The following is a 12,539-nucleotide window of genomic DNA, read 5'->3' on the forward strand; positions in this document are numbered from 1 at the left end:
TTCCACTTCTAGAAATGAAAAGAGGGACTTGAACAGACAGTACCCCAATGCTCATTGAAGAATTATTCAAAAAAGCTAAAAGGTAAAAACAACCCAAGTGTTCTCCTACAGAAGAATGGATAAACAAAATGTGGTACATACAATGGAATATTGCCATAAAAAGAAATGAAGTCTGACACATGCTACAAGTACATGGATGAACCTTGAAGATATTATATCAAATTAAATAAGTCAGCTAAAAAAGGACAAATATTGTATGATTCCACTTATGTGAGGTATCCTGAATAGGCAATTCAGAGAGACAGAAGGTAGAATAGAAATCACCAGGGGCTGGGGGAGGATGGGAGTTATTACTTAGTGGGTAAAGAGTTTCTATTTGGGACGATGAAAAAGTTCTGCAAATAGGTGATAGTGGTAGTCAAACAATATTGTGAAGGTAAATGCTAACAAACTGTACACTAAAAAAGCTTAAAATGGCAAATTTTGTTATATGTACTTTACCACAATAAAAAAAAATTCTAGGAGGCAACGAGACACACCACTGCGGATACCTGAGGTGAAAAACACAACAAAAACTATCTGCACTCTTCTCTACCTATATGGAGAGAAATTCCAGCTAAACTCCAAGGAAATTAACCTTAAGCAACTTTAATAAGGTGACAAAGGTAAACAAAAATTCACTTGGGTGACTTCTACAGTATTTCTAATTGCAAAGGTCCAATGAAAAAGAGAGCAAACTAGAGTTCCCAGCCTCCCAAGAGTTCCTCACATTCTTGTTCTTCACCTGCTGCTGGAAAGTGAGAATGACTCTCCCTATTTCCCTTGGGAAGTACGTCATTCATAAGCATAAGACATAATCTAAGAAATCAAAATCTTCTCTCTAAATACAAAATTTACTATTATCATTTTCTTTTTAACTTGCAAGTATAAAAATTATCTTCCTGTTTCTTTCTCTTCCATCTCTTCCTATACCAAAATAGGTGTTCTTCAATTCCAAATTCTCAGCAGACAGAAAGTTCACTACCTGCACAAACTTTCTCTTCAAAACCTACCCAACAATATGGTCAGTTACGTCTCCTGTTCTGCCATCAGTCTCCAAGGAGTATTTAGTGGTTATGTTATTCTACTGGCCTAAGTTATGGGGAAATGAGTTTTACACAAACAAGCTGAAAAAGCAAGCAAAGGTCAGAATTCCCTCAACAAATGTGAAGTGGTCAGAGGACTGGTCTTGAGGACACTGATAACAAGAAATTACCTTGGGATTTTCTGCAAACTTCTTCTTGGCCACTCTCCTAAGGCTTTCCTCAATTCCCTTTCTAGATTTTGCCAGGATGTCCTCCGTTTGGTCCACCAACATTACTGTGTGACCAGTTGCTGCAGCAACCTAGAGCAAAAAAAAAAAAGCAAGAAAACATGAAAATTAAAAAAAAAAAAGTAGAGTTTCATATTCCACTTGAACTCTAACACAATTCCACTCAAAATACTGAGTAAACATAAAAATAAGCCAACATTAACTAAACACACACTTCTTGCCAGTTACTGCTCTAAACCCCTAACATGGATAACAACAAATTCTCAAAACAACCTTACAAGTTTAAGAAATGTGCCCATGGTCACACACAGGTAGTCAACAGAGCTGGGATCAGAATCACGGTTCTGAAGGCCACACCATAACCATGTCCCTGTGCTGTGCTACACAGAAGCCACTAGCCACATGTGGCTATTTCAATGAACTGAAATTAAGTAAAATTTAAAATTCAGCTCCTCAGTTGCATGAACTCTATTCCAAGGATTCAACAGTCCATTCACAGAGCACCTACCCCTTCCCTCCCCCACCACTCAATCATCTTTTTTCCTTAGAGCTGGAACATCTTGTGCAGCTTGACCCCTCAGTGCACCTCTTCTACAGTCCTTACATCAACAACAGGTAAGACTTTAATAATCGTGGCAAAAAGACTCATGTCCCCAAGGGCTAATCAGCAACAAGACTCCCATGACAGTAGGTCTCTGGCCATCAGTCAATTTAGAAGGACAATTCCCCTCCCTTCCCCTTGCCAGCCCTGACTGAATCCTGAGGGCACATCAGTGAGGCTGCCCCAAGTTCGCACGGCGCCAGACTGGTTTAGCCACAATCAGTGAGAAGTCAATCCCCACTTCATCACACTTTGCCAACAGCTTTGGCAAAAACTGTGGAGTGGGTGAATAATTTTTTTTTAATATGTCATGAGGTCATACCACAGACAGGTGTTGTACTCAGTTCAAGTCATAAGTAAGAAGACACACAGGACCTAATACAAACACAAATGATGCAAGATGCCAGCACAACTGAGATGTCCCTCAGTGCAGAACCCCCACAGAACAACTGGCCTTGGAACTTCTGTGGACCAAGGGTGGGCAGGAGGGGCAGGTCAGTAAAAATGAGCCTGCCCAGAGACAACAGTGAAAAGTAGGACTAAACTATCACCATGATGTGATTTTGAAAACCAGGCACCTAAAAACTCAAAAGTGAAAACCAAAGAGGAAAAGAAACAGAAACAGAAGAGCAAAACTCAAAGGAGAAGAGGTTCAAATCCCAAAGAAAGATTTCCAAGGAACACTTCTAAAAATGATAAGACAGGCTTTCACTGGAAGTTAGCTACAACAGCACCTTGGTTTCTCCCCGAGAAAGCTGCACGCGGGGCTGCAAGTCTGAGCCTGTGGGGTCCGTAGGCGGCATCAGCACCGCCAGCGCCCCAGAGCCTGCCTGGGAACCAAGAGCAGGAAGCGCTGCCAGGACCAGGGCCGGAAGGTCTGATAACCACAGCAGGGCAATGGGAGTAATGGGATGAGTTGTCTTAATAAGAAGACAGAGGCAGCAGCAAACCTGCCCCGCTGGCAGAAACACAGGCTGCAGGCAGCAGCGGGTCAAAGTAAAACAATGTCCTGAGAGGAAAACACCCGTCAGTCCAGACCAGGTTTCTCCCTAAGTCACAGCACACCTAGGCCCACTGTGCCAGGGCCTCAAGTCACTGGACACAGGTTTGAAACTTCAAGTCAATAAATTCAACGTGAAAAGGCAGGAGCAAATTTAGAAACTGTGCAGAAAAGGCAACATGGTGGGCCTGAAACTGTTATCTTCAGGAAGGCTCTTAACGAGTGTCTGGAAACTTGCACTAGAAGTGGGTCTATGCTCACTGGACCTAAACCGTTTGTGCACTGTGGTTTACGCTCACACCTGCCTTCCTTCTGAGAGCCAGGAATTTTGGTACTTGCCAGGCAGAGAGTACCTATGTGACCAATCCCAGTAAAAACCCTGGGCTCTGGTTCTCTAATGAGCGCCCCTGGCTGACAACATTTCACACGTGCTGCTAGAGGAATTACGTGTGTCCTGTGTGACTCCAGTGAGAGAGGACTTGGGAAGCTGGCACCTGGTTTCCTCTAGACTTTGCCCCATGCGCATTTTCCCTTTGCTTTCATTCTGTATCTTTTTGCTGTAATAAATTACAGCCATGATTATGACTATATGCTGGTCCTGTGAGTAATTTACCAAACCTAGAATAGTGTGGGGAGATTTGGTGAGGCAGTCTGACACAGAAACTAAGAAAATAAATTTCAAATTCCAGGCCCAGCTGGTGATAAAACTGAACTGCACTTAGGTGGGTACCCTGGGGAACAGCCAAAGAGAGGGGTGATGCCCATAGATGGGGTACATCATCCGCAAGGTGGGGGCAAGCAGAGGTACTGGCTTGGGGACCTTCCATTTTTGTCTTGGCTCCTCTGACAGTCCCTCTGGAATTAACACAAGTGATTTTCACCTTGTTCCTCTTAACCTCTGACCTAGGTCATCGTTTGAAAAGGCCAGACAGGATTCTTAAGATTCCTTCCTACCCAGGTCCCAATCCACTTTCCCCACTTAATCTCCAGCAGGCATGACTCAGGCTTTTTTGCTCAAGGGGCTGGGGAGGAATATTCAAGGACAAGATAGTTGTACAAGACAGTGCCAAAGCTGAAGGGAACAGAGACAAAAATAGAAACAGCGAGGACAGTGTCCTTTTGCTTAGGGACTTTATAATCCCACTGAGAAAACATTAAGGAAAAGAAAACAGCCGATAATATAAGGCTCCACATGTGCAATGGCAAAGAAAAAACAAACTGCCATGGTGAAGAATTCTGTCCAGCAGCAGATCTCAGAAGGCTGGATCAGAGGCGTACACCTAGAATAAGCCAACTTCCCAAAGAGTAGGCATTAACCCTAAAGAGGTGAGGAGAACAAGGAAAGGAGGGGGCATCACGCCTTCTCTCTAGAAAGTCACTTTCAGAGTCGTTATAAACATGTTTGATGGGGTAGTCACAGGGCATTTCTGGTTATGTTGCAGAGAAGCCATAATGCTATCCTTACGATTACTTTCTTTTACACTACAAGCAGAACCAAACGTAGAGCGGAAGCACCCTCAAAAATCAAAGAGAACCAAGAGAGACATGCACTAATAAAAACACTAAAATTCAACCAAGAAAACCCCTGGCCAAAAAAACATTTTCAGCCTAAATGCTGATTTTCCACGCCTATCCAAAGTCCTCTGATAAACTCCCGCAGCTGCCCCTGTCTCTGTCCACAAGGAGACACTGCGCAATTCTCACTGCCTTGCTTCATCTCCAGCACACTGGAGACGACACATTATGTAGACACTGGCCAAAACCCAGCAATTAAATCAAGGCTCTCCAGGCAACATTCTAGGAGAGCTAAGTGCACATTTCAAATGACCATGTTAAAGTGACTGAGTGTGTAAAACGTTTGTCCATTTTCCCATCCCAACAGAAGCACAGGAGGTGCAAGGAGGAACAAACCTCAGAGAGGAAGACAGATCTCTCCCCATGTGTCACCGATCATATCCTCACTCTGCAAAACTTCCCTCAGCCCCCTAGAACCTCACTGGTCTAAAAGAGGCTGTTTTTGCGGGAACTTAGCTCCATTTTTTTTCCCTACCTCAAATGACTGGAGCATTTTCTATAATTTTGGGCTCTCTAAAATGCCTAAACTGGTATTTCTGGTCTAGTGAGACAGCAACAATTGTATACTCTAAATAGCTATCCCTTTAAACACTTTCCACTTCAGATCTTCTTCCCTTGGTTAACTCAAAAGCCTCAGGAAAATATGAAGGAAATCTTTGGTGTAGTCATTCCACAGACATAGACAGAAAAGGGCATTCTGGTTTACACCCAAAGTGGATACGGTTAGAACTGAAAGGAGAAAATACAGGCAAAAAAGAGAAATTTAAATTCTCGAAATATTTTCCATTTTATGGTGAAGCTCTTGGTTGCAGGTCACAATCAACTGCACAGCAATAAACTTATATTAGAGCACAACTTCAAGAGATTTCAAGTTACAGCAGCATTTTCATTCTACCCACCTACACAGAGCAACCCAACCTGATGCTCGAGTTCCTTGCAATCATTTCTTGCAGACACATCCAAGAGACAAGGTTGGCAACACCTTGAAGGCAACTTCCTGTCCTATTCATCTTTGCAATCCCAGTGCCTGGTCCATAGTGAGCATTCAATGTATATTTGTTGAATAAATAAATGATCAAACAAACCACATCTAGCCTACTGCCCAATAGGTATTAGATGCCTGATGAAATTTCCACAGGATGAGTCCAGTGTCCTTTGATTCTATTAATCTACTCCCAGTGGGGCTGGTATCCCTATTCTACTTCTGCGTATCTGAATGGGCTACCAGCGAGATGGAGCAGGATGCAGGCAGTCTGTCCTTGCCCTCGTGCAATCCACGTCCAACCTGAAAGCCGCACGACTCTCAGCCCAGACTGGCTCAATAAACTGAGGCAGCCTTAGCCATCACCAGTGGTTAGTTCTTCATTCATGGCTTCAGCAACACACTGGTTTGAAAGCTAAAAATAGAACATGAAGTGCTGTGTTTTTCTTAGAAGCCAAGAAATTATACTGAGGTATACAAACAATCTGGACAGCAGGGAAGCTTTCAAATATACTGGATGAAAAATGCAGATTATAAGAAAACGTTTTCCACCAAATGACCAAAGGTCACCAACAAAAAATTGGCTCCTCAGAAGAGAGCACTTTGGAGCTCCCACCCCAAACCCTGTGCTCCCCTAGGGAGGGAGGGGAACCACCATTCAGAATGCAGTGCTGCGCATGACTCCACATTCATTCTCTTTACTGACCGCTGCCTCCTGCTGACTCAACAACAGCATTGTGCCTGCTCTAGGCTCTGGGGTAAGGTGGTGAACAAAATAAATCCCCTGCTCTCAGAGGGCTTTCACTCCTCATAGATTACTCCATTTGATCTTCACAACAGCCTTTAGGGTAGGCACCGGAAGAGTAAGCGAACAAAATCCGGATGTGGCCATGCTTTGAAGCTGGGGCTGCCTGTACCCAGAGCTCAACCACTGGCTGTTCTTGACCCCGAAAGGCATGGCTGGGTCCAAGGGGAACAGTCTGAGACAGCTCTGAGCTAGGCAAGGGCCAGACTCTGGAGCCCATCTGCCAACTGTGAGACAGAAATATTCCTGAACCACCACAGGCTGCTTCCTCATCTGTGAAAATCGGACAACAGGGTTGTTGAGAGGATTAAACAAGCGAATACATGTTAAACACCCAGAACAGTGCCTGGCATATCACAACAGCTTAACAATTTTCTTCTAGACAGGCCCCTTCCTCCTTCTGCCAGTGTCCAAGGCCTAATACTGATCCAGGTACAGTCTCCAATGGTAAGTTATTTTGTTTGGCTTTTGAAAATATAACTTCTGGACACTAATGAACTCATCTACAAAACAGACTTGCAGACATAGTTAACAATCTTATGGTTACTGGGGGAAGAAGGGTGGAAAGAGGTAAATTTAGGAGTTTGAGATTTACAAATATTAACCACTATATATAAAAATAGATAAAAAAAAACAAATTTCTTCTGTATAGCACAGGGAACTATATTCAATATCTTGTAATAACCTTTACTGAAAAAGAAAATGAAAACAAATATATATATGTATATGTATGACTGGGACATTATGATGTACACCAGAAATTGACACATTGTAACTGACTATATTCCTATTAAAAAAAAAAAGAAAAGAGAAAATACATTTGCTGATCTCACAAATTGTTCCCTTTCTAATTTTCATTTTGTGGTTTTCCCTTCTGCGCCCTTCCATTTTTACAAACAGGCTGGGATCTCTCTTCATTTAAAAAGAAAGTTAAAAAGCAGGGGCGACACCCACAAGCTTCCTTAGCCACCTGAAGCCGGCCTTCGCTTCACCACAGAAGTCCTTCAGTTACTGGGGGGCACAGTGGAATGTGGAGCACATGTTCTAAAATTGAATGTCCTAGGTTTAAACCCTGGCTTAGCCAGTGACTGCGTGACTTTGGGCAAGTTATGCAGCTTCTTTATCTGTGATTTCCTGATCTGTGATAAGGAATAGTAACAGTACCCATCTCATAGGATTGTAGTGAAAATTAAGGAAGTGAATGTGTTTAAAGTGTGCAGACCAATGCCAAGCACAGAGCAAGGTGCACAATGCTAGTTAGCTGCCAGCCTAGTCACTACACTTGGCGCTCCCACTTTCTCCCCAGCCACGCAATTCCTAAATCCAAGCGATGTGACTTGCTCCACCACCACTGCTGTATGGAAGTACAGATAATGCATCAATGGTCTTCCAACTGCTAAAGCCAAAGCCTGTTCCTTGGCTTCATCTTCTGATTTTCCATAGCCCTACACACTGCCAACTAAGCCTTCCTTTTTGAAAATCTCCAATTTCTTCTCTACTTCTTATCTCTATCTGTTCCTTTTAGCCAAATCAATTCTCTTAATCTTCTCAGCCTCTAAACAAAGGTATCCTTCAAGGTCCTGCTTTCAATATTCTTTTCTTCTGTCTTTATATGCTTTCTGTCTGGAATCTCAATCACTCTCATAATTCCAACTGTACCTGAAACCAACGTATTCTGTCCTAAGCTACAGTCAACAGCTTGACCCTAAAACTACTTTTCCTTGATCTTCATTAATGGTACCACAATTCTGAGAGTCACGATTTGCTGAATACTTCCTTTTTTTAAAAAAAACCTCAACTCTTAAGTACATCCAAAGAAACTCTATCCATCGGTCAAGGCCCATTTCAAAAGCTACTCCCTCCATGAAGTCTTTTTCCAAATGAATGCCCTCTTTTCTGTTTTGAAACCTTAAAGCTAGATTTTCACTGCTCTCATCATGCTGCTTTACACCAAAGTCAACTGTGTCATGTGGGTCTTTGTCGTAGGATCTCTGCTCTTAGATTTGAATCCACTGATGGCAGACGTTGACCTGGTTGTTGGATCCCCCAGCACTGATCACTTGCATGTGGTGGCTGTCCAGTAATAAGTGCTCAACAACAAGTGCCTGGAGCGGAGGGACCTGAGCCCGTGCTCTCCTCCAGCCACAACGCACTCCTCTCTCGCACTGCTTCACAGCCCCACACCCCTGCCCTTGGGTTCCCCCAGCCAGAGAGCTGCTTGAGGGAATCCAACTCATCCTTCATAATCCAACAGAGACTCTCCCTCCTTCAGTGAAATCTCTCCCAACCTCTAGCAGAAGTAGTCTCTTGTCTGCACCTCCGCTGATTTACAGATACAGCAGATCTTTCCTGTAGGACTCCAAACACTGAAAGAAAATAGCATGGAGCTTGTGTGAGCCACCAGCTACGAACGGCTGCCCAGTTACATGACGGCAGCCTGAACCCCAGGATGTGCATACAACAGATAAATCAAAAATGAACTGGTTGTAAGCTATTTCATGTTGTAAAATTCACGAATTTCAGAATAAAGGCCATTATCCAACAAGTATGTAGGAGAAATTCCAGATGTGAAAGGTAAATTAGACATGGAAATCTTAACCAACACTTTTTTTTTTCCTTTCAACACTGACTTTTGATGATGAACCCAAAATAATACCTAGATATCTTTTCCAAAGAGCCACGGCATCATCCACTTCAGAGTCTGAAGTTGTTACCACAAACCCCAATATGGGGTAGTTCTGGCACACTCCTAACTGCAACCCAATGAGAATTTCCAGTAAATATAAACTTTATATACATATATGTAGTACTGTATATACATACGCCTTTTTTTAACATACTTGTTTAACATCCCTTTTTCCTTACCGTGAGAAGATATAGCCTATACATCATACCGATCTTAAGCATGTAAAAGACATACCTTAAAGTAAGGTATTTAAGTTGCTACAACTTTCATCTGTTTCAGGTGACATCCCAGATATAACAAGCAGGCGATCTGTGCCTTTATCACAATTAGTTGTTCATACTTGTTCTTCTTCCTCTGGACAGTGAGCAACTCACAGGCAGCAACCACATATTACCTTTCACCGGCCCCAATGGCTAGCACAGGGGAACACCTAATATTCATGAAAAGAATGAATGAATGGTAGACCTATTTTTTTAAAGCCTCAACTTGTAAATTATCTTAGGAATAAGTTGTCAAAGAATTATGACCGGTTTTGTTGCTAGAAACATTTTATAACAAATTTTACATAACCAAGTTATTTTAGAATTATAAAAAACTGCATTACTAGTTTGAAAAGGATAGGGAAAAAGAGCTAATAACTGGAATCTTTAGTCAATTACCAAGTGGAAAAAAAATGCCACAAAAGTGTCTGTTATTTTGGTGAGCACTGGTGGTTGAGATCCCAGGCAAAAGGGGAACTGGAGAGCAACTGCTGTGTAATATGACCACCCTGTAATTTCAAAAGTGGATTTATGCTTAATTTCCTCCAGCATGTCAATGTATCCTGTATCATTTATCAAAAGGGGCTGTGGGCAAGGCCAGAGGCCTGCAGACCCTGTGTTTGTGCCCATCTCTGAGGGGCTCATGTGCAAGCCAGGACAAGGATGGCCACAGACACACAACGTAGGTTTCCCTCCAACATAGGTTTCTTCTCTATCATATACATTAGGGAAAGTTAGGCACCTTAATTTCTGAACTATTGCAAGGTCAGAGAGTGGCAAAGTATTTATTATTCAGCTTTATTAGCTACAGATAATCAAGATCATCAATTTTTAGAGCAGGAAGATCAGTGTGGTAGCTTTCAAACTTTTAAGCCATGAAATCCCTTTTCCTAAGAATGTATACAGAAGAGCCATATATAAAACACAGGTCAGGGAACAGGGGTTTGGGAACCACTAAGGAGATTCACTGAACCCCTACAGTCCATCAGGGCACAGTGTAAAAACCTCTGATCTACTCACATTCATTAGGATGGCTATTATAAAAAATAATGTAAGTGTCAGCAAGGATACTGAAAAACTGGAACAGTTGCACACTGCTGATGGGTAAAATGGTGCAGCCCCTGTGGAATACAGTGTGGCAGTTCCTCAAAAAATTGAAAATAATTGCCATATTATCCAGTAATTCCACTTCTAGGTACATACCCAAAAGAACTAAAAGCAAGGACTCTAACATATGTGTAGACCATGTTCATAGCAGCATTGTTTCCAAAAACCAAACAGTATAAGCAGTCCACGTGTCCATCAAAGGATGAATGGATAAACTAAATGTGGTATGGACATGCAATGGAATACGATTCCACTAAAAATATTCCAATGTAATTTTATTCTTTAAAAAGGAAGGAAATTCTGACACATGCGACAACATAGATGAAACTTGAAGAGTTTAGGTGAAATAAGCCAGTCACAAAAGGACAAATAATTGTACGATTCCACGTACATGCAGTCTCTAGAGCAGGCAAATTCAGAGACTGGAAGTGGAGCGATGGTTGCCAAGCGCTGGGGAAAGGGGAGATGGGGAGTTACTACTTAACAGGTATGTACTTCAATGCCACTGAAATGTATATTTTTAAGTGGTTAAAGTGGTAAGTTTTATTTTATGTACTTTTTACCACACACACACACACACACACAAACCTTAATTTACTGAGAAAAGAAACTAAAGCAAAAAAAAATACTCCTAAGATCACACACAGGCACTAAAGCGTTCTATCCAAAATATAATTCTGTAGGAGATACTTCTGTCTATATTACTAACTCCATTAAAGTTTTCAACAGCTCCTCATGAACACAGAATAAAAGTTCCTACACATGGCAAACAGGGTCCTCCAGGAAAGGGATCCATCTCCTCTCCAGACACACTGTTCACTGTTGCCTGTTACTCCAATAACCACAAGGCCTGTAGCTCTCCACATCTGCTACTGCCTCTAACCTCCACGCCTTCTCCCCAGCTTCACCACAGTAACCACGACTGAGTATCACTTCCAGATGCTTGGCATCCCCACCCCAAGATCCTCTTGGCCCAGGCACACCCCTGTACACCTCTGCATGACCTCACCACTGCATCCACCACGCTGTATTATGATCATTTGTTTAAGTGCCACATCCCCTACTCCAGGCTGCTGACTAAATGTCATTTACCTTTGTCTGCTGAATAAATAGACCCAGCCTGGCTATGGTGGGCCCTCAGGAAATGCTGACTGAACAAATACATCTGCTGGAAATGCCAAGATGAAAGTAGGTCTCCTGAAGGTCCAGGGCTCTTTTCACTGGGTGGCTTAGGGCCTCCCCCCATAATGTGAAAACACTTACACTGGAGTTCCGGTTTACAATGCACCATAGGAAGATCCTGATCTCACCTCCTCCCACAGACACACTGAGTCTACAGCTACATGTAGAACAATTTCCTCTTTAAAAAACCTAAAGACGGGCTGAGTGACAAGTTTTTACACAACAAGCAAAAAAGAAAATCACATCAAGGTGCAAGGTGAGGCTAGGACACAGTCTCATCATAAACCCTAATCCTGGTGCAATGTCCCACCCCCAGGAGGGATCTTGGAACCCGAAGCTTCTCCCTGAAGAGCTAAGGGTTCGCAATCACACTGAACATTCCAACTTTGGGGATGTATGCTTGACACGACCCCCCAGAACACCTGGCTATGAAAACCAACAGGGCTCTTTCACCTCACCAGACTCCAGCAATCTGAGAAGCTATACTTAAAAGGCTTGTGTGCTGAGATTCACACCCCAGGGCCCAACTCAGAGGCAGCTGATCAGGCCAGGTTTAACGTAAAGGAAGCCGACCTGCTTATACTAAAGTGTTGGCCTGAAGAGCCGGTATTTCATTTAACACACACATCTAGAAGCCTGTTGAACACTTTCCAGGGATGGAGACTGGTGGGCACCATCTCTGCACTCTCCCTGTGCCATGCTCCAGAGCACCAGAGTCTTCTGGTGGGAGGCTTTTGCACATTTCTGGTGTGCCAATTTTTGTGGCTGCTGCCTAGGGAGTGCCTCTTGATTGCCTGGCTCTGGAAGCCAGGTGAGCTTGCATTTCTGGCACCATGGGACTGTAATAATTGGTGTCTCCCAGAAAGGAGTTCATACACTTGTCTGGTGCCCCAATTTTTGCTACTGCTGCCAGGGGACATCGCTACATTCCAACTTTTGGGATGTATGCTTGAAATGACCCCCAGTGGGGCCTATGTTCATAGGTTCCACAGGACTGTAACCAACATAGAAAGAGTTCTTCAACAGCTA

At 43.0% G+C, this 12,539-nt stretch overlaps 1 protein-coding gene across 1 annotated transcript in view; it reads right to left on the reverse strand.

Moving 5' to 3' along the window:
- The window catches only part of HADH (hydroxyacyl-CoA dehydrogenase), a 45,868-nt gene that overhangs the window by 24,059 nt on the left and 9,270 nt on the right, over positions 1 to 12,539 (reverse strand). The window contains exon 2 of the mRNA XM_031468089.2: positions 1,256 to 1,384. Coding sequence (XP_031323949.1) covers positions 1,256 to 1,384 — 129 coding nt within the window. The remainder of the gene's footprint in view (positions 1 to 1,255; positions 1,385 to 12,539) is intronic.

This window comes from Camelus dromedarius, chromosome 1 (genome assembly GCF_036321535.1).
Source record: "Camelus dromedarius isolate mCamDro1 chromosome 1, mCamDro1.pat, whole genome shotgun sequence".
NCBI classification, from domain to species: Eukaryota; Metazoa; Chordata; class Mammalia; order Artiodactyla; family Camelidae; genus Camelus; species Camelus dromedarius.